This window comes from Kogia breviceps, chromosome 19 (assembly GCF_026419965.1).
Source record: "Kogia breviceps isolate mKogBre1 chromosome 19, mKogBre1 haplotype 1, whole genome shotgun sequence".
Taxonomy (NCBI): domain Eukaryota; kingdom Metazoa; phylum Chordata; class Mammalia; order Artiodactyla; family Physeteridae; genus Kogia; species Kogia breviceps.
Window position 1 is genome coordinate 10,612,012 of NC_081328.1, and position 20,778 is coordinate 10,632,789.

The 20,778-nt window shown below is 57.8% G+C and overlaps 2 protein-coding genes across 4 annotated transcripts in view; both read right to left on the reverse strand.

The window, feature by feature from the left end:
• Window positions 1-9,054, reverse strand: part of SPNS2 (SPNS lysolipid transporter 2, sphingosine-1-phosphate) — a 35,968-nt gene extending 26,914 nt beyond the window's left edge. For all 3 annotated transcript variants that reach the window (XR_009332481.2, XM_067022268.1, XM_059046729.2), the window contains exon 1: window positions 8,509-9,054. Coding sequence is in view for 2 of the 3 variants with exons in the window: in XM_067022268.1 (XP_066878369.1) it covers window positions 8,509-8,878 (370 nt within the window). In the remaining variant the exon portion in view is untranslated. The remainder of the gene's footprint in view (window positions 1-8,508) is intronic.
• An 8,942-nt stretch (window positions 9,055-17,996) lies between these two features.
• SPNS3 (SPNS lysolipid transporter 3, sphingosine-1-phosphate (putative)) overlaps window positions 17,997-20,778 on the reverse strand; it is a 60,681-nt gene continuing 57,899 nt past the window's right edge. The window contains exons 14-16 of the mRNA XM_059046758.2: window positions 19,579-19,677; window positions 19,306-19,477; window positions 17,997-18,386 (exon numbers count right to left, since the gene is read on the reverse strand). Of these exons, the coding sequence (XP_058902741.1) occupies window positions 18,298-18,386; window positions 19,306-19,477; window positions 19,579-19,677 (360 nt within the window). The 3' untranslated portion in view covers window positions 17,997-18,297. The remainder of the gene's footprint in view (window positions 18,387-19,305; window positions 19,478-19,578; window positions 19,678-20,778) is intronic.

The window sequence follows — 20,778 nt, forward strand, 5'->3', positions numbered from 1 at the left end:
GCGTCCGGAGCCTGTGCTCCGCAACGGGAGGGGCCACAACAGTGAGAGGCCCCCGTACCGCAAAAAAAAAAAAAAAAGAAAGAAAAAAAAAAAGGCCAAGGTGTAAGAAGCAACCCACACTGACCTCAGGACCCCCCAGTTCAGACCAGCCTCAGATGCAAGGTTGGGACATGATCCTGAGGTCTCTTTCTGCCTCGTCATCCAGGGTAGGCCACCTGGTGTTCCTGTTCACTCCCCAAACACAGCCATCATCACCCCACGTTTACCCTACCTCTCTCAGAGCAGCAGGCAGCATAGCTGAATTTCCAAGAGCATGGGCTCCAGAGCCAGACCATCGGGGTTCAAATCCTGGCTTCTCCACCTTCCCTGCTTTGTGACCTTAGGCAAGTTACTTAAACTCTCTGTGCCAGTTTCCTCTTCTGTAACAAGGATTAATCTTAAGATCTGCTTTACATGGTTGTTGTGAGGTTTAAATGGGTTGATCCATGTCAAATGCTTAGAATGGTGCCTGGCACATGGCAGGTAGTCAATAAATGTTACAAACGTTATCATAGATCATCCAGATCATCATGGGGCAAGAGCCCCAGCTGTGACCAGTTCCCAGAGAATGGGAATTCCCACTTCAGCGTTCTTTTCTCCCAAGTGGGGGCAGATGGCTGGAAAGACAGAGCCTAGGGATCTGAAGGGACAGGTGATGCCTGCCATTGGCTGGTTACTTCTCGGAGGGACCCTGGTTCTCCTGTGGAGGCCTCAGGGCTGGCTCACTCTGGAAGTCTCAGCCCTGCTCCAATGCAGGGCCTGCTCCAATGCAGGGCCGGCAACTCCCACCCCGGTAATTATAGGGGCCTGAGGGCCTGGCTCTGCTGACACTGGCTCTCAATGGCTGAGGCTGGGAAACCACAGCCTGGCCCCCGCCAGCACCCAGCCCCTCCTTCCCGAGCCTAACGGGACGGCCAAGGCAGTTCCTCAGCCAGAGACCCGGGCTGTCAAGCACACTCACTTCTACCTGCCCCAGAGCTTCCGCAGGCCAAGACCCTCCCCCTGGCCCCCAGGGACAGACGGAGTGACCTACAGGAGCGTCTGGGCCCCTATCCTGAGCCTCAGGTTGTCCATCTGACAGTGACCCAGGATCCCTACACACCCCTGCTGGGTCCACTCGAAACCTTAATCGTGTTTGTTCTACATGCGCTAACCCGCCGACCCCCACGCCCGCCTACAGATCTGGGTCATCTGTCAGGACAACTTAGTGGTCATCTCTGCAGGGACCCTGAGGATGGGACCCCTGGCCCACAGCCTCAGCCCCTCAGAGAGGCCCCACCCCCTCCCTAGAAGGCTGAAACTCCAGACTTGTCCCCATAAGGAGCACCCCATAGCGGCCTTCCCTACCCAGAGCCCTGCCCACAGACCCCCGCCAGCCCGGAGGCAAGCAGAGCCACCCCCAGAGCTCAGAGAGCCCTCCCTCCCCATCCCCCCAGCCCCATTCCCACCAAGCCTCTCTGCCCAGAGTGGGCGGGGACAGGCAGCCAGGCCTCTGGCCTGTGGTTCTGGTCTATCATTTGGGGCCAGCTTTCCTGGAACCAGACTCGGCCTTAGCAATTTGGGGGCTTTGCAGGGCCACTCCTTTCCCATCTCAGCCTCCCGGGCCCTGTTCTGGCTCAAGGACTCCCAAGACCAACAGGGGCCCGGGGACAAGGCGGCCACACCCTTATCATGACCCATGGAGGGTGTGGCCTGTGTGGCCACAGACCTGGGATAAGTGCAGGGTATGGGGGGCGAGAGGGTGGGGAGAGATAAGAGACCTCAGAACGGCGTGGCTCAAGCCCACAAACCCTCGGCCTTCTCCCTGTGTGCTGCTCCAGTGGCCCAGGCCACCAGCGACTCCCGCTCCTCAGATGGAAAAGAGAGATTCAGAAGACGAAGGAAACAGAGCCAGGCAGAAGCCAGGCCGAGCAGACCCCCTAAGCGCCCCGACCCGGCCTGTGTGCCCCACCTCACCCCAAAAAGCACCAGAAAAGAGGTTGCAGCCAGCCCCCTCTCAACATCCACACCAACCGCCCTCACCTGGGTGCTAGAAACAGTGTGTGACCAAGTAACACCCTCCCTCCGCAGGCACGGCCCTTTACAGTTTACAAAGCATAATGGTGCTCCTTGCTGCCTGGGACCCCATTTGCAAGTCCATGCTGGGCAGTGAAGGGACCAGGAAGATCCCACAGAGCTACCAGGCTGCGAGGGTAGACCCCAGTAAGGTCTCTATGGAGGCAGAGAGCTGAGGGCAAGGCAGGAGGCTGGGACCCCACCCCCAGCCTCCAAGCTCTGGCTAGTGCATCAGTCCCGCTTCTTTCTTGCCCTAATATAAATGCTTCTGCCCTCCGCCGTATCTTACCTAGGGCTCCTTTCACCAACCACTCCCTACTACCAAGAGAGGGCCAGGCCCAGAGCAGACCAGCGTCCTGCTTCACCCCACCTCGCAGTGTGACCTGGGACCAGCCCTTGGCCTCCAGTGCCCTACCTGCAGAAGAGACCAGACGAAGGCACCACGGTGCCCCCTCCTGCATGTACAGGAGCCACTCTGCCCGCCGTGGGGCCAGGAAGCCCTGTTGTCAGGGCTGCGGGCTGGGCAGACAGGGGCCACACTGGCCTCTGTCCCCCCCCTTCCTTCTCAGAGACATGAGGCCTCCAGCTCATTCATTGTGTGCCCTAGTCAGGACAAAAGGGCAGCGCCGGCCACCACGAGAGAAGCCCCAGCCTCGTTCAAACCTACCGACGCCCCTTCAGCCCCGAAGGATGGGCTTTGGGGACAGGCAGTCAGTGGTGACTGCTACTCAGTCGGCCAACAAGAGCCAAACCTATGCCGGCCCCCCACACATACTGGGGACCCAGAGATGACCAGGCTCAACCCACGTGAGGCTGAAGGGAGACAGCCACCCTATATGGGGGTAGGTGCCCTGATGGAGGTGGACAGGGTGAGGGGGATGCGGGGAAGACTTCCTGGAAGGAGGGCAGAGACACCACCGAGACCCGGCAGCAAAAACTAAGGTTGGCCGCTGCAGCATCTAGGGAACAGTCCTGGGTCGTCCTGGAAAAGGGAGGTACAGGCAGAACCGAGCTCCAGAAGACAAGAGTCCCTGAGACCAAGTCACGTGCCCCATACATACCACCCTTGGGAGCAACACCTTGACCACAGAAAGAGAGGAACGAAATCGTCTATTGTGGATTCACAGCTCAGAGAGGGTCAGGATCTGCCTCAGGTCACACAGCAATTCTGATAAAGCCAGGAGTAGGAAGCTCAGCCCAGGAGACTGTCAGGGCCCAACCAGGAGCCCAGCCCCAGGGGCCTGGGGATCAAGACAGTGTCCTCTTTGCCTCCTTTGCTTGCATCCCCCTTCTACCCTCAGGATTTCAGGCCCCCACACCCAGGCAGAAACAAAGCCACTTCCTGTCTGGGGAAGGGACGCGGAACTCCTCCTCTCTGAGCAGCGTCACTCTCACACCAGGCTGTTCCCTGCAGCCTGTAGCCGAGCGGCCCCGTTCACAAAGGCAAAACTAAGGCCCAGGCTGGACCAGTCACTGGCCCTGAGTCCCAAATCAAGGCAGTGAGTTTCAAAGCACTTCTCTGACAGGTCAACAGCACAGCAGAAATGCTGTTAGAACTAGCCAGAAAGTGGCCAAGGAGGGAAAAGGAGCAAGGAAATGGGCTGCTGGCGGTTAGTCACTGGGGCACGGGCATTCCAGGCCAGCCCAGCGGTGCACCTGGACGCTGACCCACCAGACCGGCATTCTGGAATGTGGCCCTGGGACACCCCGCCCTACAGATCTTGCGTAGTGCTGACTTGGTGGTGGCCAGGGCAGGGCCACTCAAGGGGACAAAGCCACCTGAGGGGGCAGGGCGGGAGTGGTGTTGATATCCTTATCCACAAAGATAGACACGGAGCTCGGGGACTGACCTGGCTTCTACACACTCAGGTGACTCTGTAAAAGGCCCTGAGCCTCTGTTTCCCCAACTGTCAGCTCTGGACAGCCTCAACCCAGCAGACAGAAAAAGAGCTAAAAGCCGGTGCCTGGCAGCCCCTCCTGCGCGGAGCCCAGGGGCTTGGGGAAGCCCCCAGTCCCTGCCAGGCCTGTGTTCCAGGCTGGGTCCCTGTACTCCTCTCTCCTTCCGGGTTTGTGCTAGTGAGTGGTTGCCATGGATACCGGTCTCAGCTTCTTTGGCAGAAAAGGACTCCCCCAGGGCAGGGCTCTCTGCCTCTCCTCACCAGCCCCTGCTCCGCCCAATTTCAAGTGCCTGGTCTGCCAGGGGGCCGGATCAAAGGGAAAGAAACTAGGTCTCGCGAAGAGAACAGGTGTCCCAGAGAAGTTGGGGGAGGATCTCAGCTTTCAAATAGTTATTCACCAAACGTGAACAGGGCCTGCCCAGCTCCCTCTTGCTGGGCCTGGTTCCAGGAGCAGAATGCTGCCACCTACACCCTCAGCTCTGCTTCCATTTTACAGATGGAAGAATGGGAGCCCGGGAGCACAGGGAGCTCCGGCACCAGGACGTAGAGCTGGTAAGAGGGGACTCGGGACCCTCGCCTGAGAGGCTCCTTCCCTCTCCTGACCTGGCAGCCAGGAGTGGGCTCCGAATGGAGAGTGGGTGGCTGCCAGGCTCACAGGGGCCACGGGAGCAGGAGCCACGTGCCCTAGGGGAGCTCAAACGGCTACTGTTAAACTGAGCTGAAATTCATCTGCCCAGAGGGCTTCTGCCCTCCCTGGCCAGCAGAGTCCCTGAGTTTCCAGGTCAGAAGCAGGGTGTATGCTCTGTCCTCCCCCTGAGAGAAGACCACACTGGAGCGTCCCGCCGTGTGACCTTGGATAAGTCCCAGCATTCTCCCGGTGTCAGTGTCCTCCTCCACCCAAGGAGGTAGGGCCAAGGGTTTAGAGGCAGTTTCTGGGCTACCTCACTTTCATCCAACTGAAACAATGCTCAATAAGAAAAGCAAGAGCGGGAACCTGGCCCTTCTCACCTGCTTCTGAGGCCTGCTGCCCTCAGGGGGTTCTCATGGGGAGGAGGGGGAGAAAGAGGAGGAGGAGGAGGAGGAGGGGAGGGGGAAGGGGAGGAGGAGGAGGAGGAGGAGGAGAGGCCATAATTAGCCAGATCAGCGGGGGTGGCGCTGGGAATGCTAGGGCAGAGGCAGAGCCTCCTGGAGTTCCCAGGATGGAGATCAGCCCTGGTGAAGAAGGGAGGGGTTTGCCAGCGCTTCCTGAAAGGAACTGTCAGAAACCGAGAAACAGGAGGGCACAGTGGCCAGGGCACAGCTTGGGCAGAGCCGTGGAAGAGCAGGGAGCTGACATTTGTGAAGCTCTCCTAGGAGTCTGGCTTAAGAGACGTTCTCATTTATGCCACACAGCCCGGGAGGTGGAGGGGAGGAAATGATCACCCAGAAGGCTCAGGAGACATCCCCAAGGTCACACGGCTGGGAAGCTGAAGAGCCTGGATGTGAACTCTGGCATCAAAGACTCTAGACCTTCACTGTCCACTGCGGTGGCCCCAAGCCACTGTGGCTGTTGGACACCTGAATAGCAACTAGTCCAAACTGACGTGTGCTGTAAATGTGAAACACACTGAGTTTCGAAACTCAGTATGAAAAGTAGGCGAGGGCTTCCCTGGTGGCGCAGTGGTCGAGCGTCCGCCTGCCGATGCGGGGGACGCGGGTTCGTGCCCCGGTCTGGGAAGATCCCACGTGCCGCGGAGCGGCTGGGCCCGTGAGCCGTGGCCGCTGAGCCTGCGCGTCCGGAGCCTGTGCTCCGCAACGGGAGAGGCCGCAACAGCGAGAGGCCCGCGTACCGCAAAAAAAAAAAAAAAAAAAAAAAAAAAGAAAAGTAGGCGAACTACCCCATGAGTGGCTTTTATACTGATTACGTGTGGAATTATGTTGGATGTATTGAGTGGAATAAAATACATTATTAATTCACTTCACCTACTCTTTTCACTTTTTTAACGTGGCTACTAGAAAATTTTAAATTATATCCGCGGCTTGCATTATATCCCTTTTGGACAGAGCTGGTCTATACCATGAAAACAGAAATGCACAGGACAGATTTAAAGGAAGAGAGTGGGAACTCACCCCATTTTTTGATGGGGGCGGCAGGGCCAGATGGTGAGGTTCTCAGGGATCAGGAGGGCGCAGATATCAAAGGTGACTGAGCAGTGGACTGTCTGCCTCCCCTCTTCTGTCCCAGCTGGACAGCCAGCAACAGGTGGACCGGGGCCAGGGATGACCATTCCCCTGCGGTCCCCCCAATCTCCCAAGATACATCAAGCCATAGTAGTTGCCATAGAGACAGTAAATCTTCCTGAAAACTGAACTTGGCAGCAAGGGGGTGGTGGTAAGAGAATCTACCATAAAGAGAGCGGGAGGGAGCCAGGCTTATCCGGAGAGGAAATCTGTGTGTGCTGTGTGTTGGGGGCAGGGTGGTGCATGAGCTCCCACCCTGGAGGGACAGGGAGGGATGCACAGCTCAGGCCGTGTTTGCACAGAGCTTTCCGGGCCTTCCTCCCTACTGCCCCACCCCCCCCCTTACCAATTCACCAGAAATTTCCTATCTTGTTCTCCCTCTGGGACGCAAGTGGGGGTGGGGGCAGATAAGCACCAGCCCTCCCTGATCCCACCGTCGCACCTCAGCCCCTAGCAGAGTCGGTTTCCCTAAGAATATCAGAAGGGGTGGTCAGGGGCATGAAAAAACAAATTGGAAAGCGTTACAGCGCTAGAAGCAGGCCATTCGTTGCCCAGCTGAGAGGGTGGGAAACAGACAGATTGAACATCAGCTTTGTCGCGCACTCTCCAGGCCATCTTGGGCAAGGGCCTCGGTTTGCCCATCTATGGACAGAAGTCGATGCTGCACTAACTACAGGCCCCCCCCCCGTGTTCTCTGACTTCTCCCCACTTTAGGGTGGCACCTAAACTCCCAGGTCCCAGGCAGCATGGCACGTGTGTGTGCCGTGGGGCTGGTGCACAGGGGCTGGTGCACTTGGGCGGTGCTGGGTACTCCTGCTCACCAGGCCAAAGTAAGAGCCCCTTGAGCTCGACCCGGAAACTGGTGCCACTGGTACCCACTTCCAACTCCCCGCAGGGAGGGTCAGAGAGATAAAGGGTTTTGAAAGTGGGAGTGGGGGAAGGCAGAAGCCTCTGCTCTCCCATCAGAGTTCCTCCTTCTACTTGACACAAAAGCCCATTCAACAGAGGGGGAGACTTGAGTCCTAGGGAAGGGGACCCAGGTGGCATATGTTTTATGGTTTAAGCCAGGGCTTGCCTCTCTCCATGGGTACAAAGTTCTCCTTCGAGTCTGTCCAAAATTCCTCCCTCTATCTTTTTTTTTTTTTCCTAGTTCCAGATTTTACTAAGCTGTGGTTGGGCCAGCATGCCAGGATGTCAGGTATCCAGTCACTGCTCTCCCATGGCAGACAGCCCCCACGTGCTAGCCTAGCCAAAGTCTCTTTCTCTCAAGGCTGCACCCTTCCCACCGAGGGGCAGCTCAATTTAGGGAAAACCCCTGTTCACAGGCACACACCCCCGCCCCCCGCCCCAGAACTGTGTGAGGGGAGCGAGGAGACTGGAATCCCAGAACGCCCTTCCATCCCCAAAGAGCCTGAGGACCAACCACCTTACAAACGGGGAAACAGACCTAAACATATGCTAAGACCGGCCCAAGGTCACACACCAAGCACAAGGGGGAAAATCCGGGGCTAGAACTCAGTTGTTCTCTCTACCTCTACCCCCTCCCCAAGGCTGATTCCCGGAGATGCTCACAGAGGATGAGGCAGCCCCAGTGGCCCGCTCCCTACCCCAGGCCCCAAGCGACACAGAACAGGGGGAGGGCGTCTTCGGGCCTCTAGCCAGGGCCAGCTGCAAACCGCATCCTGGGTCCCCAGGCGCCGCGGACCCGCCCCGCCCCTCCCTCCGCTCCCCGCAGCCCCAAGCCTTTGTCAGCCACGCGCTCACACGCTCACACACACACATCCGCGCCGCCCGCGAGCACACACTTGGTTTCCCCTGGCACACACCCGCAAGGGGCGCGCGCGCTCGCCGCACGCACGCAGGGGAGTGGAGACGGCGGAGGAAGGAAGGAACTGACCGGCTACAGACCGACAGACAGCCTGGGCTGGGGGAAGGGGAGGAGAGGCCCGGGAACCTGAGGCTGGGGCGGATGGGGGCGCGGAGGCCAGAACGCAGAGAGACGCAAAGGACACTCTTTCGCAGAAGAGGACAACGGATGGGACGTCAAGGGCTGGCGAGGACGCGCGGGCTACCCCAGGGGTGGGGACTCCCCCAACCCCTGGCCTGGGGCTGCGGGGGCCGGTCCCTGGATTGGACCAGTAGATCTCAGGGCATCACTTGCCCAGTTGTGCCTGGACAGAGGGCCCTTAGGGACCCCACGAAAGGCCTGGATATAGGGGCCCTGGGACCGAAGGCTCCCCGAGGTACCTCGAGGCAGAGGGTCCTGGTTCTTGGGCTGGGTGGGGCACTTGCTCACCTGCTACGGTGTACCTGTCCAGGTAGTTGAGCACGTTGCCCAAGCTGAGGATGGCAGCGGCTGCCCCCCGCCCGCGGCCCAAGCTGGCTGGTTTGGGCTGCTGAGCGCCGAGGCCCTTGGCAGCGGCTGCGCAGCTGGGGGTGCTGGGGGTGCTGGGGGGTGCGGAAGGGGCCCGTCTCACGCTGCCCGACAGCGTCTGCACCTCATCGTCGGCGGTCGCCACTCCAGCGGCGCCCGCCGCCCGCGCCCCGCAGCAACCGCCACCGCCGGCCCCTCGCTGCGCCCCCCGGCGCCGGCGCCGCCGCTCCGCGTCCGCCTCCTCCTCCTCCGCGCCGCCCGCCGCCGCCGAGGCGCATTCCAGGCACATCATGCCGGCCGGGATCGGGGCGGCGGGGGGCGCGGGGGGCGCGGGGCCCAGCTTGGGCCCACTCAGTGCGTGTGTGCGCCGAGGAGCCGCCGCTGCACCATCCCGGCCGGGCCCCGTCGGCTCCTGCGCTCCGACCCCGGCTGCGGCGCTGCCACCGTTTCAGCCCGGTGCGCCGCGGTCGTCGCCGCCGCTGTTCTGACAGCTGCGGCCCGGCCCCGCCCACCAGGCCCGCGCCCAATCAGCCCCGGGCTCGGGCCACAGCCCCGCCCCGCACGTGCTGCCCCCGGGGGGGCGGAGGGGGAGGGCCGGGCCGCAGAGCCCCTCCCGCCCGACGGGGGCGCAGTCACTGTGGAGCCGCGCGGTCGCCGAGGCTGACGAGGACCCAGAGGGGGTTTGTGGGGAGCTACGGAGCTAAGAGTAGCGTCCGGGAAGCAGGACTTCCCAGCACCCACGCAGTGCCCTCCCTCTCCGCTCCCTACCGCGGCGGAGACTCTGGGAGAGAGCTGAGGGCTAGAGCTCAGGGCATATGGACATCCTGGAGAGAGGGTCTCAGACGGTTAAGTCAGGGGCGCGGGTAGGAGGGCCCGTGGCCTTTCCAGCAGCTACTCACCCGCCATGATTTAATCAGTTCAGGGAGGGCTGCGTAAGAAGCAAGAAGCGTGACGGGTGGGGGGATTGGCCCGGGACCCAGGCCTCCACCAGTCACAGAAGGCTATGTCGCCCACCTCTCCAGGGAAGCTCAGATCCAGCCCCCTGCCTCCTGCTGGGCCCATTCCTGTGTGCACACCGAGACCCTACCCCTGCCCCTCAGAAAGGCAGCCCTTGGCAGAGAGAGCCAGGGCTCCAACCGGCCCCCTCCCCCACCCCCGAAACAGGGCATTGAAAGGGGGCCTTCTCTCCTGAGGGCAAGGCAACGGTCAGCAGCGCACGACAAAGCCCTGAATGGGAGACAGGAGGCTGGGTCCTAGACCAGTTCTGCCCTGCATGACCCTAGACAAGACCCCTAACTTTCTCTGGGTCTCAGTTTCTCTCTCTGGGGGTCGATAGGAGGATAGGATATAAAGGGTCTGGAAGTCCCCCAGGTCCTCCCTTGGGGGAGCAGGGAGCCCTGTTTCCTGTGCAGAGTGGTCAGGTAGTTTCTGTATTCAGGGTCACAATCTCCACTCTCACCCATCTCAGAGGGGCTGTGGCTTCGGTAAGCTCCCTCCCGCATTCATTTGTTTGCAGCTTTGAAATGAAAATCCTGTGCAGAGTGCTGAGGACATAATGTTAGAACTAGACAGAGCCTGGGTGAAACCAGAATTATTCACACAGGTTCCGGGGCCCATAAATGACCCTACCATGGACATGCAGCTGTTTGGCAGCAGGGCTGGTGCTGACCCAGGTTGGTGCAATACCTTCGGCCTGGGCTGGGAGCTCAGTTCCCACTGCAGGCTGCTCCAGATCCCACATCCATGGGCAGGTGCATCTCGTGAAGGTGTCGGCCACAGTGAGTCATGGCATAGCCAACGGGTGACACAGCACAAGCCACCCCTCCCCACTCCCGCCCCACTGTCTCTTGTGAGCAGAGTTAATCCCCAAGCTGGTGTTTCTTGGCGCCTTCGAGGTGTATTTTAAATTCTGCAAAGTGACTAAAAATATGCTTCGTCGTGTTGGGTATGAATGACTGTGACGGGAGGGTTAGGAAAACAGATTTCATTCTGAAAGTTGCCTTGCTGCCTCTTTCCAGCTTGCTGAGCGCAGGCCTGCAAAGCTGGATGAGGGAAGTTCCACGGGGTGGCCCAGGATGGCAGGTGATTAAACAGGGGAGGACAGACCTAGGAGCTCCATGGGGTTGGGACTGAGCCCTGGCACTGGTTTTCGTAACTGTGTGATGGTGCCAGCTAAAGGACAGTGCCCGGCAGGGGGATGTGGCCGGCTCGGGGACTGTCCAGCAGTGAAGAAGGCAGAACCATGGCTCTAAGCCCAACACCATGGTCCCCCCCTTCCCACTCCCCCAAATTCCTCATCCTCTCGGCCACAGCCCTGCCCAGGGAGCAGTTTTAGGCCTTAGCCAGAAAGGGGAGCATTGCCTTTCCATGGCACCGCCTTTCCACCACTGAGTAGGCTCCAGAGCAGGGGAAAATTGGCAGAGCTTTGAGCCTTTCAAATTTGGGGGACCTCTAAGCTGCCACCGAGCAAGCCAGCCATTCCCAGTCTGTGGGGTTTTCTGGGATTTTAACTCAAAGGCACTCTCTAGAGTGGGTCCTCAGGTGGGATAAGGGGCCACCAAAGGCACGGCGATGGGGAGGACAAGAAGCCCTTTTGGGCCGTGTGGCCCTGGGCAAGTCGCTGTGGCCTCCTGAGAGCCCCTGGGACCGTCAGCTGTAGAACTTATAGGGTTCTTATCTTCATCTCACAGATAAAGAGGCCCGGGGAAGAGAAGTAATCCACCTAAGGTCACTAGTAAATGATGAGGCTTGCACTAAACCCGGGTGTGTCTCCCCGCCTAATCCAGTGTTCCCTCTACTGCCCCATAGCGACGCTCTTAGCTTCTCCAGGACAGCGCTTTCTCATCAACGTGATGGGAGGCTGAACTCAATGATGGCTAAAGGGCCTCTGATATTCATTCATTAGGTCGAGACCATAATTTCAAAACAAATGGGGCACATTGCATTAGTGGCCAGTGTCCCAAGGGCAAGTATATTTGGGAAATGGTGGGATAAACACAGAGAATCAGGTTTCCTAACTGAGGAACTTTTCCGAGTCTTTAATCTGAGAGTGTACACTGGGAGTCTCCCATGGGGAAGTATAGGCTGCCATGTCCCCATGTGTACCAGACCACAGAACATCTTGTCAGATGACTACAGCTCTGCAGAACACACTGAGAAACACTGGCTCCCCCAAGGCTGCTACCTGGGAGCTCAGTCCACCTCCCCTCTGCCCACCTCCCTACACAGGAGTGTCTCCGGGGTTCAGCCTCAGTCTCCTCCCCGCCCACACGGCACACTCTCCCTCGGCAGCCTCTCACCCATGCTTGGGCTTTCAACAATTATCCACCTCCCTGGGACACCCCAACCTCCATCTCTAGATGTGGCCTCATCTCCAAGCACTAGGTTCACATGCGGTTTCCTGCACACTCCCCCCTAGATATCCCCCAGCACCTTGAACTCAGCACATCCAAGACTGAACTCATCGTCTTTCCCCTAAACCTGCTCCCACCCGGTATCATGTACCTCTTGACAAACAGCAGAAGCATCCACACTGTCACTGAGCTGGAAACCTGGGAGCCATTTGGGACTCCTTCCTCTCCCTCAACTCCCACCTCTAGGGCCTGTGCATTTTTTTTTCTTTAATATCTCCCAGTGTCCCAACTGCTCATGGACTTAGCTCAAACCTCTCCATGTCTCACTTGGACCCTTTTAAAGATGACCACCACCTGTTCCAACATTCCCCTCCGGTCTTTTTCTTTTTCTTTTTTTTCAGCCACATGTGAAATCTTAGTTCCCCGACCAGGGATCGAACCCACAGCCCCTGCAGTGGAAGCACGGAGTCTTAACCACTGGACTGCTGGGGAGGTCCCCCCTCCAGTCTTTTCTTCATATTTCTTGCCAGTAATTTTCTAAATCACACACACAACCCTACCACTACCTTGCATAAAACTTTTCCATGGCTCCCCACTGCCTACAGGATTTAAAATATCTAAGTTCCTATCTACGAAACAGAAACAGACTCACAGACATAGAGAACAGACTTGTGGTTGCCAAGGGTGGGGGGTGAGGGAGGGAAGGACTGGGAGTTTGGGATTAGCGGATGCAAACTGTTATATATAGATTGGATAAACAACAAGGTCCTACTGTATAGCACAGGGAACTATATTCAATATCCTGTGATAAACCATAATGGAAAAGAAAATGAAAAAGTATATATATATCTATAACTGAAACACTCTGCTGTACAGCAGCAATTAACATGACATTGGAAATCAACTATACTTCAATAAGTTTTTTAAAAAATATCTAAGTTCCTTAACATGATCTCCAATAACCCTTCATGACCCCTGCCAATCTCCAGCCTCAGATCCTACCGTCCATCTCTCAAAATTACACTCGTCTACACTGAAAATTTGTCTCCCTGAACTCGCTCATAGTTATGATACTTCCTGGAGCCCAGAGGAGTGGCAGGAATTGGGGGCAGTTGTCTCTAGTCCCCGCTCTCCCCTCAACACAAAAGCCCTTGTCCTACTAACACAATGATGGTTCAGGACCACGGAGAGCGTCACCTGGGCAACCCCCTCCCCTGGCTTTTTAGTCCTGCTCTGCCTATGCCGTCTACGTAGGTCACTCCTCCCATTAGTCCTTCAGAAATCCAGCACAGCCATGACTTCCTCCAGGAAGCCCTCCCTGACCTGCTTGTTTAAATTGTCATTTCCTCCCCTGGGTTACTTGAGTAACCTGTGTATCCCTCCTCCGTCACACCAAACTCACTGTGCTGATTCTGTCTGTCCATGAGCCCACCACTCCCCTCCAGCAGCCCAACAACAGATCGTGAGCCTTAAGGGCCCATACGCTGTCTGATTCACTTCCGTCGTCCGGGACAGAGGAGGTGCTGAGAGAATGTTTGTGACTGAATGAGTAAATGACATTTAGCAGGTGCTCAGTAAGTGTGTGCTGATTTGCATCATGTAACTGTTGCTCTGCGTGACTCAGAACCACGCAGATTCCTCTCCGGGCCCTTCTGGTAAAGGCATTTTCTCCCTGATTGACTCCACCCTCCATTAGCTTCCCTGTGCCATTTCCCTCCACCCTTTGAATACGTTCTCCACAGGTCACCACCCACGGGTAGGGAGAGGACACCTCCTCTCTGCTCCTGCTGTTGCCAAGCTGGGGACTTCTTGGAGCCCCTCCATCCCCCAGCCTGGGCCTGCCTCACGAGTTTTGCTGAGAACACTTCGTCTCTGCCTCTCTCTCCTGCTCAGAACAGATGGCTCTGAGTCCCCACTAACACAGAAGCTCCTGTTCTGTCTTTTGAACATTCTTACCACTTTCTGAATTATAGACGCTCCAATCTCCTTTGATCATGGACTCAGACTCTCAGAAGTGAAGAATTCCTTGAAGGACACCGAGTCCAGCCTCTTCCTTCCCTGTCCCATGAGAGGCTGCATCTGAGAGAAGCCCAGTGGCCTGTCCAAGATCACTGTAATGGACACAGTCGTTGGTTTTTGTGGGGTGTTTTTTTTTTTTACGGTCTTTTTTTCTTTCATTAATGTTTTATTTTGATGTTCAATGTCCATTTCCCTTCCTAAGTGCACCCTGGTTTCCTGGTCTTAATGGAGCTATAAATCAAGGCATGGACATAGGATCCAACTGGACTCTCTCATCCAGGGCTTTAAATCTTGAGTAGGGTGGAAAAAGAATAGGGAGAAAATGTCCCAATAAGATGGCCCAGGAGCCCTGGCTCCTGACTCTCCTATCTTCCCATAGATTCTGTGAGCTCCTGAGGTCTTCAACAAATCCCTTTCTTGCTTAAGGTATCAGTCAGTCTCTGTTGCACACCACCCTACAACCTTAACTGACGCGGTCATACAGAAGGAGCATGTGCAGTTCCATGCCTGTGTCCGATAAGGCCTGGCTCCAACCACCTCCGGTTGCCTCCTGCAGCTGCATTAAACCAGAAAGCTCACAGGCCCACCCAGGCATGGAGGAAAGACAGACTCTTCAGGGAATGAAACAGACTGATGTCTGGTGTTGCAGGGGGACAAGCCAGGACTGGGGTGACCATCTCGATGCACGTGTTTAACCCTCCAAGCCTGAGGTCAGGGTGGAAGAAGAGTTTTCTCATCCAGACCCTATAAACACCTCCTCACATGCTCACACACCAACAGAAATGAGCTCGCACAGGCACACACACACCGACCAAGCACACCTGCATACCTGGATGACACCTGGGAGCTGGAATGCAGCGTGCGTCCAGGAAGAGCAATTAACACATGATGTGAGCAGATCGGGTCTGAGGGCCTCATCCTGCTCAGCTGTGTGTTTCCCCCATCAACATTCCCAACAAGTGAGTCCAGAGTATCAGGGACTGGGATCACCCAGGAAGTGCCCTGTTGGCCAGAAAGGTGTGTTCTATTCACCACTCCTCCTGCCTAGCCTGAGTGGCTGGGCTCTCAGAGACCTATACCTGTGACCTCAGCACAGTGAGGTCTGAGTGACCAGCCCCAGAGAGGCAAGGGGTGGGAGCTGAGTACAGCTGGGGTTGGGTTGCTTGCAGAACAGATACTGGTCTCTTCCTCCCAGAGTCTGCCAGCACCCCCTGCTCCTGCCCCGCCTCAAAACACTTTGGATGATAACATCGTATAAACTCGTGGTGGGGCGTTTTATCTAGCTCAGTCCCAGAAAGCACCACCCTACCCTGCCTGGCAACCCAAACCCCAGAAAGCACTTGAGTCAGAAAGAACTACCCTGGGCTTCCCCGGTGGCGCAGTGGTTGGGAGTCCGCCTGCCGATGCGGGGGACGCGGGTTCGGGCCCCGGTCCGGGAAGATTCCCACGTGCCGCGGAGCGGCTGGGCCCGTGAGCCATGGCCGCTGAGCCTGCGCGTCCGGAGCCTGTGCTCCGCAACGGGAGAGGCCACAGCGGTGAGAGGTCCGCGTACCGCAAAAAAAAAACAAAAAGAAAGAAAGAACTACCCTGATTATAGGATTCAAGCTCCAGCTCCTCAGCTGGAATCTGAGCCCTCTGGTCTCAGCCAGTCTCTCCTGCTTCCTCTCTCTCCCCCCAAACACACACACCCCCTCCTTTCTGACCACACCACACCTCTCCGTGATTCATCACCTATCTTCTGCCTCACCCCCTACACTTTGCCTGCTCTATCCACCAGGGATTCCCCTCCCCACACCTTCTCTGGCTATTTACCGGCTCCTAGGCTGATTCCTCAAACCTCCTGCCCATCGGGGTGCCTCACTTGGCCCACCCACGTGCTTCCCCGTTCCTCCTGGGGCTGCGAGGTCCAAGGGCAGAGGGTAGGAGTCACTGCCCAACACCAAGGTGGGCACCCACTGGTACCAACGCACGTTTCTGGAAATGGCATAAACGAGGTTTCTGATCTTTCTCGCCAGCCTGAGGACTCTGAGGTGGGAGAGGTGGGGATAGCTGATGACCCTTGCGAAGCCCTTGCCCATCTCCTGGGAGCTGAATCTCACAAGGGTCCTCCCCGGGGTTGTAGGGAGGGAGATCCTGGAGCCGGGCTTCTGTGGACCTCGACCCAGCCCGTGAGAAATCACAATGAGGTCTAGGTTAGAAACACACCTCTTAAATATAGCTGGGGAGGCTGCAGCTCAGAGAGGACAGGAAGTGGCCCGGGTCGCACGGCCAGTGAACCCCGCACAGACTGACTGCCTCCTCCTCAGAAGAAACCAAGTATGATACTGTGATTTCTCATAAGAAATATATATTTGGTCTTCATCCTGTTTCTGGCACAGAGCTCCTAAAACCCTTGGAGTTTCCTAGGTGATGAGAGCCCTAAAAGTGTCTTTCCTTTGTTAAGGAGGTGACTTTTGGAACTCACCTCAGGATGAGGCTGCTTGTCAGAGAACCAGCCTTGTGATTAGAAGGTCAGAACTTTCAGATCCCCGCCCCGCCCCCCAACTACCTCCGGGGAGGGGAGAGAGGCTGGAGATTGAGATCAATCGCCAGTGACGATTTAATCAATCATGCCTAAGTAATGAAGCCTCCGTAAAATCTAAGAGGACTGGGTCTGGAGAGCTTCCGTGTTGGTGAGCACGTGGACATCTGGGGAGAGTGGTGCCTGGAGACAGCATGGAAGCCCCATACCCTGTCCTATGCATCTCTTCCATCGGGCTATTTCTGAGCTTTCCTTTATAATAAACTGGCAATATAGTGAGTAAATGGGTTTCCTAAGTTCTCTAGCACATTAATGGAACCCAGGAAGGGGTTGTGAGAACCTTGGATTTACAACTGGTCACAGCCTGGACTTGTGATTAGTGGCAGCTGAAGCGTGGCACAGGGGTGGCAGGGACAGTCTTGTAGGACTGCACCCTTACCCTGCGGAATCTGATGCTGTCTCTGGGTAGACAGTCTCAGAGTCGAGTTGAATTGTAGGACCCCCAGCGGGAGTCAGACAATCGCTTGTTGGTGTGGGAACGGCGCCCCTCCCCCGCACCCACACGGTAACTTGGTGCAGAACTCTTACCATGCATCCTCAGGAATCCTCTCTCTCCTAACTTCAGGGCTGGCCGTTTCAGGAGCGCCAAGCATCAGATCGTGGGTAGAGGGGGAGGTCATCCTGGTGACGGCTGCTCCTGGGGGGGGAGCTGAGCCTTGGGGGTGAGGGCGGCAGGTGCGGACTGAGCGGGAGGTCCAGCTCCTGGAGCCTGTCCCATCGAACAGAAGGGGCCGGGAGGACACCACAGGGGGCGGGGGTGGAGCAAGCAAGGGTCAGGAGGTGAGTGTGAGTCTGGGTCACTGCTCCGCCCACAGCTGCTGGGAGGCAGGCCCAGCCTGGCACACCGAAGGTGGCGATCAGCAAGTGAACAGTGATTGCCTGGCTGGGCACCAGGGCAGGGGAGACCTGCTTATGCCCATGGCGGAAAGAACATGCCTCCCCACCGCTGCCCGCCTGGAAGCTGTTGATCTCCTGCGGGGCCCACTGCGCCCAGGTGCTCCGAACCCAGGGGCAAATATGAGTCCCAGAGAGCCGGCCCTCCCCGTCGGGGAGGAGGCCGGGATGCAGAGCAGGGCCCTCATACACAGCCATGCCCGCCCCCCAGAGTGGGTCTGTGCAGGCCTGGGCACTCCTCTGAGTGCCTCCTTGGTTCCTGCAGCCACACTCCCACACCGGCACCGGAGTAGAAACCTCTCTTCCAGACTACTGATTCAGCCCCCACTTTAGTTCAGAGGGTGAACGCACGCAGAGGGCTGCCCCGTGCCCTCCGGACCCTGCAGACTGGAGAACCTGGGTCAGAGCAGGCGGTCCAGGGTGGGGACGCCCAGAGGCCCATGCTGAGCAGCGCCGCACCCTTGGCCCAGATGCCCACCTCGTCGTCTCCTGCTTCTAATCCCAGCAGAGACACCTTGAGGCTATAAATAACATGATTGTCTAAAGGCCTATATCCACAGGCTTGGTACTGGCCACACTTTAATCAGGCCCGCTGGCAGCCAGGCTGAGGGCCCCGGGCTGGCGTGGCCTCGTGCTGGGTGCAGGCACAGGCTCAGGCCTCCCACCGAGGGTGCTGACAGCTCAATTCCCAGCCCAGCCACAGGCGCTGCCAGCTCTCTAGCTGGGAGCGAAGAAGTGGCAGGTGCAGCTTGGCCAGGGTCCTGGAGCCGCAGTCAAAGGCGGGTAGAGGCACTGATACAGTGGAGGCCGCCCAGAAGGGTGCGAGCAGGGTGGGTGGGGCCTCCTCGCTGCAGGGCAGGGGCCTCAGGGGTCCTCTGGGGAGGCACCTGTGCTAGGAAGCAGGCCTTGGCTCTCCGTGGCCTCGCTGGCCACGTCCTTGCTGTCGGGGATCCCTGTGGGAAGAAATCGCTCAGCCAGCCCCAAAGGAGGCAAAGGTGTCTGGGGACTAGGCCTGGGCACAGTCTGTCATGAAATCCTCTAGCTTCCGTTTTCAAGATAAATTCCGGATCCGACCCGTTCTCCCTACCTCCAATGCCACCACCACGGTCTCAGCTCGCTGCTCTCCCCTGACGGCTGCAGGGCCTCCTATGGCGTCTCTGCTTCAACACTAACCCCTACAGTCTGTTCTCAACCCAGCAGCACCAGAGTGGTGCTTTTAGGATGTAAATCAGACACCTTGGGGCTTGTGCACTGGAAACCAGAAAGCAGCTCCCATCTCACTCAGTATAAGGCCTCAGTCCTTACAGAGGCCCCCACGGCCGCCATGCTCTGGTCCCATTACTGTCACCCTCGTCCCCACCCCTGGCCCCCTTGCTCCTGCTCCAGCCACACTGGCCCCCTGGCCAGTTCTCAAACACATCAGGTCCACTCACTCCTACCTCGGGGCCTTTGCACTAGCTTTACCCCCTGCCGGGAGCACCTTCCCCCAGAGAGCTGCGTGACTCAGTCCCCACGCAGTACGGACCTCTCTGATCACCCTTTCAAAAACTGCAACCTGCCCCCACCTGTTCCTCTCTCCCCACTTTCCTGCTTTATGTCTCTCCCTAGCATTTATCGCCTTGAACATACACTATCTTTTACTTCCTCTGTTTGTTTCTTGTTTGTTTCGCTTCATGGGGGCTCGGACTTGGTGTTCACTCCCCCACATCTGCAACCTTGCCTGGCACATAGCAGGGACGTAATAACTATGGGTGAATGAATGAATGAATGAACAAATAAATAAACTAGCCAGGGGCTCAGCGGGTGAGTGGTGATCCTTGCTCCTATAGGGTCAGCCCCGAGCCTGGTATGGGTGCAAGGCGGCAGGGGTACCTGTGCCTGGCTGCCGGGCCTGGGCCTGGTCTCTCTCCAGGTGCAGTGCAGTCAGCAGGAAGCAGCCGCCACCCAGGGCCATAACGAAGGCGCAGCACAGGAAGCTCTGTTGAAGGCTGAGGAAGCGCTGCAGGTAGGAGTCGGGACGCCCAGCCCGCAGGGCGCTGGAGATCTGCAGAGGAGACAGGCTTGGGTCTGTCGGGCCCAGCAGACCAGCCTCCAGGCCTTCAAGTGCACTTCCTCCCTGGAGCCCTGCCATCCACCCAGCCTTACAAGTCCAGTGAGGTAGGGGCTGCCGGCATCTCCCAGGATGTGGCCCGCCGTGCTCTGAAGCGCCTCTGCCGTGCCCCCGCACCTGGGCACCACCACGGACTGCAAAACACAGAAGCGCCAAGGGAGCTCCCCAAGCGAGGGCAAGTAGGTGCCCCCTCATGCCCTATTCTGTCCCCCGGTTGCCAAGGACCAGCCTGGTAGGGTGACAGGCTGGCCAAGAGAGTGGGATGGCAGGGGGTCGACGACCCCAATGCCTGAAGCCCCACCACTGAGCCACCAGGTCGCTTGGAGGCTCAGGAAGGCTCCCTGGTCCCCTGGGATGGAGCTGCCAGGTCCCTGATGAAGGCCACCCCTCTTGAGGGTTCACTGTTAAATCAGGGCGACCAGGCACGGCTGTGACAACAGTGACGGGGCAGGTGTGTCCCCACTCAGGGGCGCAGAAGGCAGTAGTGTGGGCTGTGGGGTGAAGAGCGGGTGCACAGCTAGGTGCCTGCGCGTGTGGGCACCTGGGCGGAGTGGTGTGGAGGGCTCAGCCCCCATCACAAGAAGCCCCTCTGGGCAGAGACCGAAGGCAGTCTTGCTGAAAAGGCCCACTTGGGAGGTTAAGAATACGAATTCCGGAGTCAGATTGTCTGGGTTCCAATTCCACACCCCCCACTCACTAGCCGTGTGACTCTGGGCAAGTCACTTCACCTTCCTGTGCCTCAGCCTCCTCATGCCCATATGGGGATAATAATAGTACCTACATAAAGGGTTACTTTCATGATCGTTCCTCATCTGATACCTGGAGGACATCAGGCTGAAATAACGCCCTATGATTCTAAGGGGCAGAAAGCTTCCAGGCATTTGAACATGCTGTGCCTTCTGCTTGGCAAGCCTTCCCCTCTCTGGTCCAGCTGGAGCATCTCCATTCATCCTTCAGGACTGACCTTTGGGTCACCGCCTCTGTGAAGCCTTCCCGGAGTTCAGGTGCCTGCCCTGAGCTCCCCCAGCTCGTGCGCACCCCTAAGTGAAGGCACAAACCCCTCAGCTGGAAGGGTTCATGGTCCTCCTCCCCTTAGCCTTACACTGTCCAGCAGCAAAGCTCCCGCCTAAGTTCTCTTGGGGTCCCTGGGGTTCAGCAAGGCACCAGGCACAGAGGGGACTAGCTGAAAGTTTGCCAACTAAACAAGTCAAGTAGAACCATCTTGGAGACTGGTC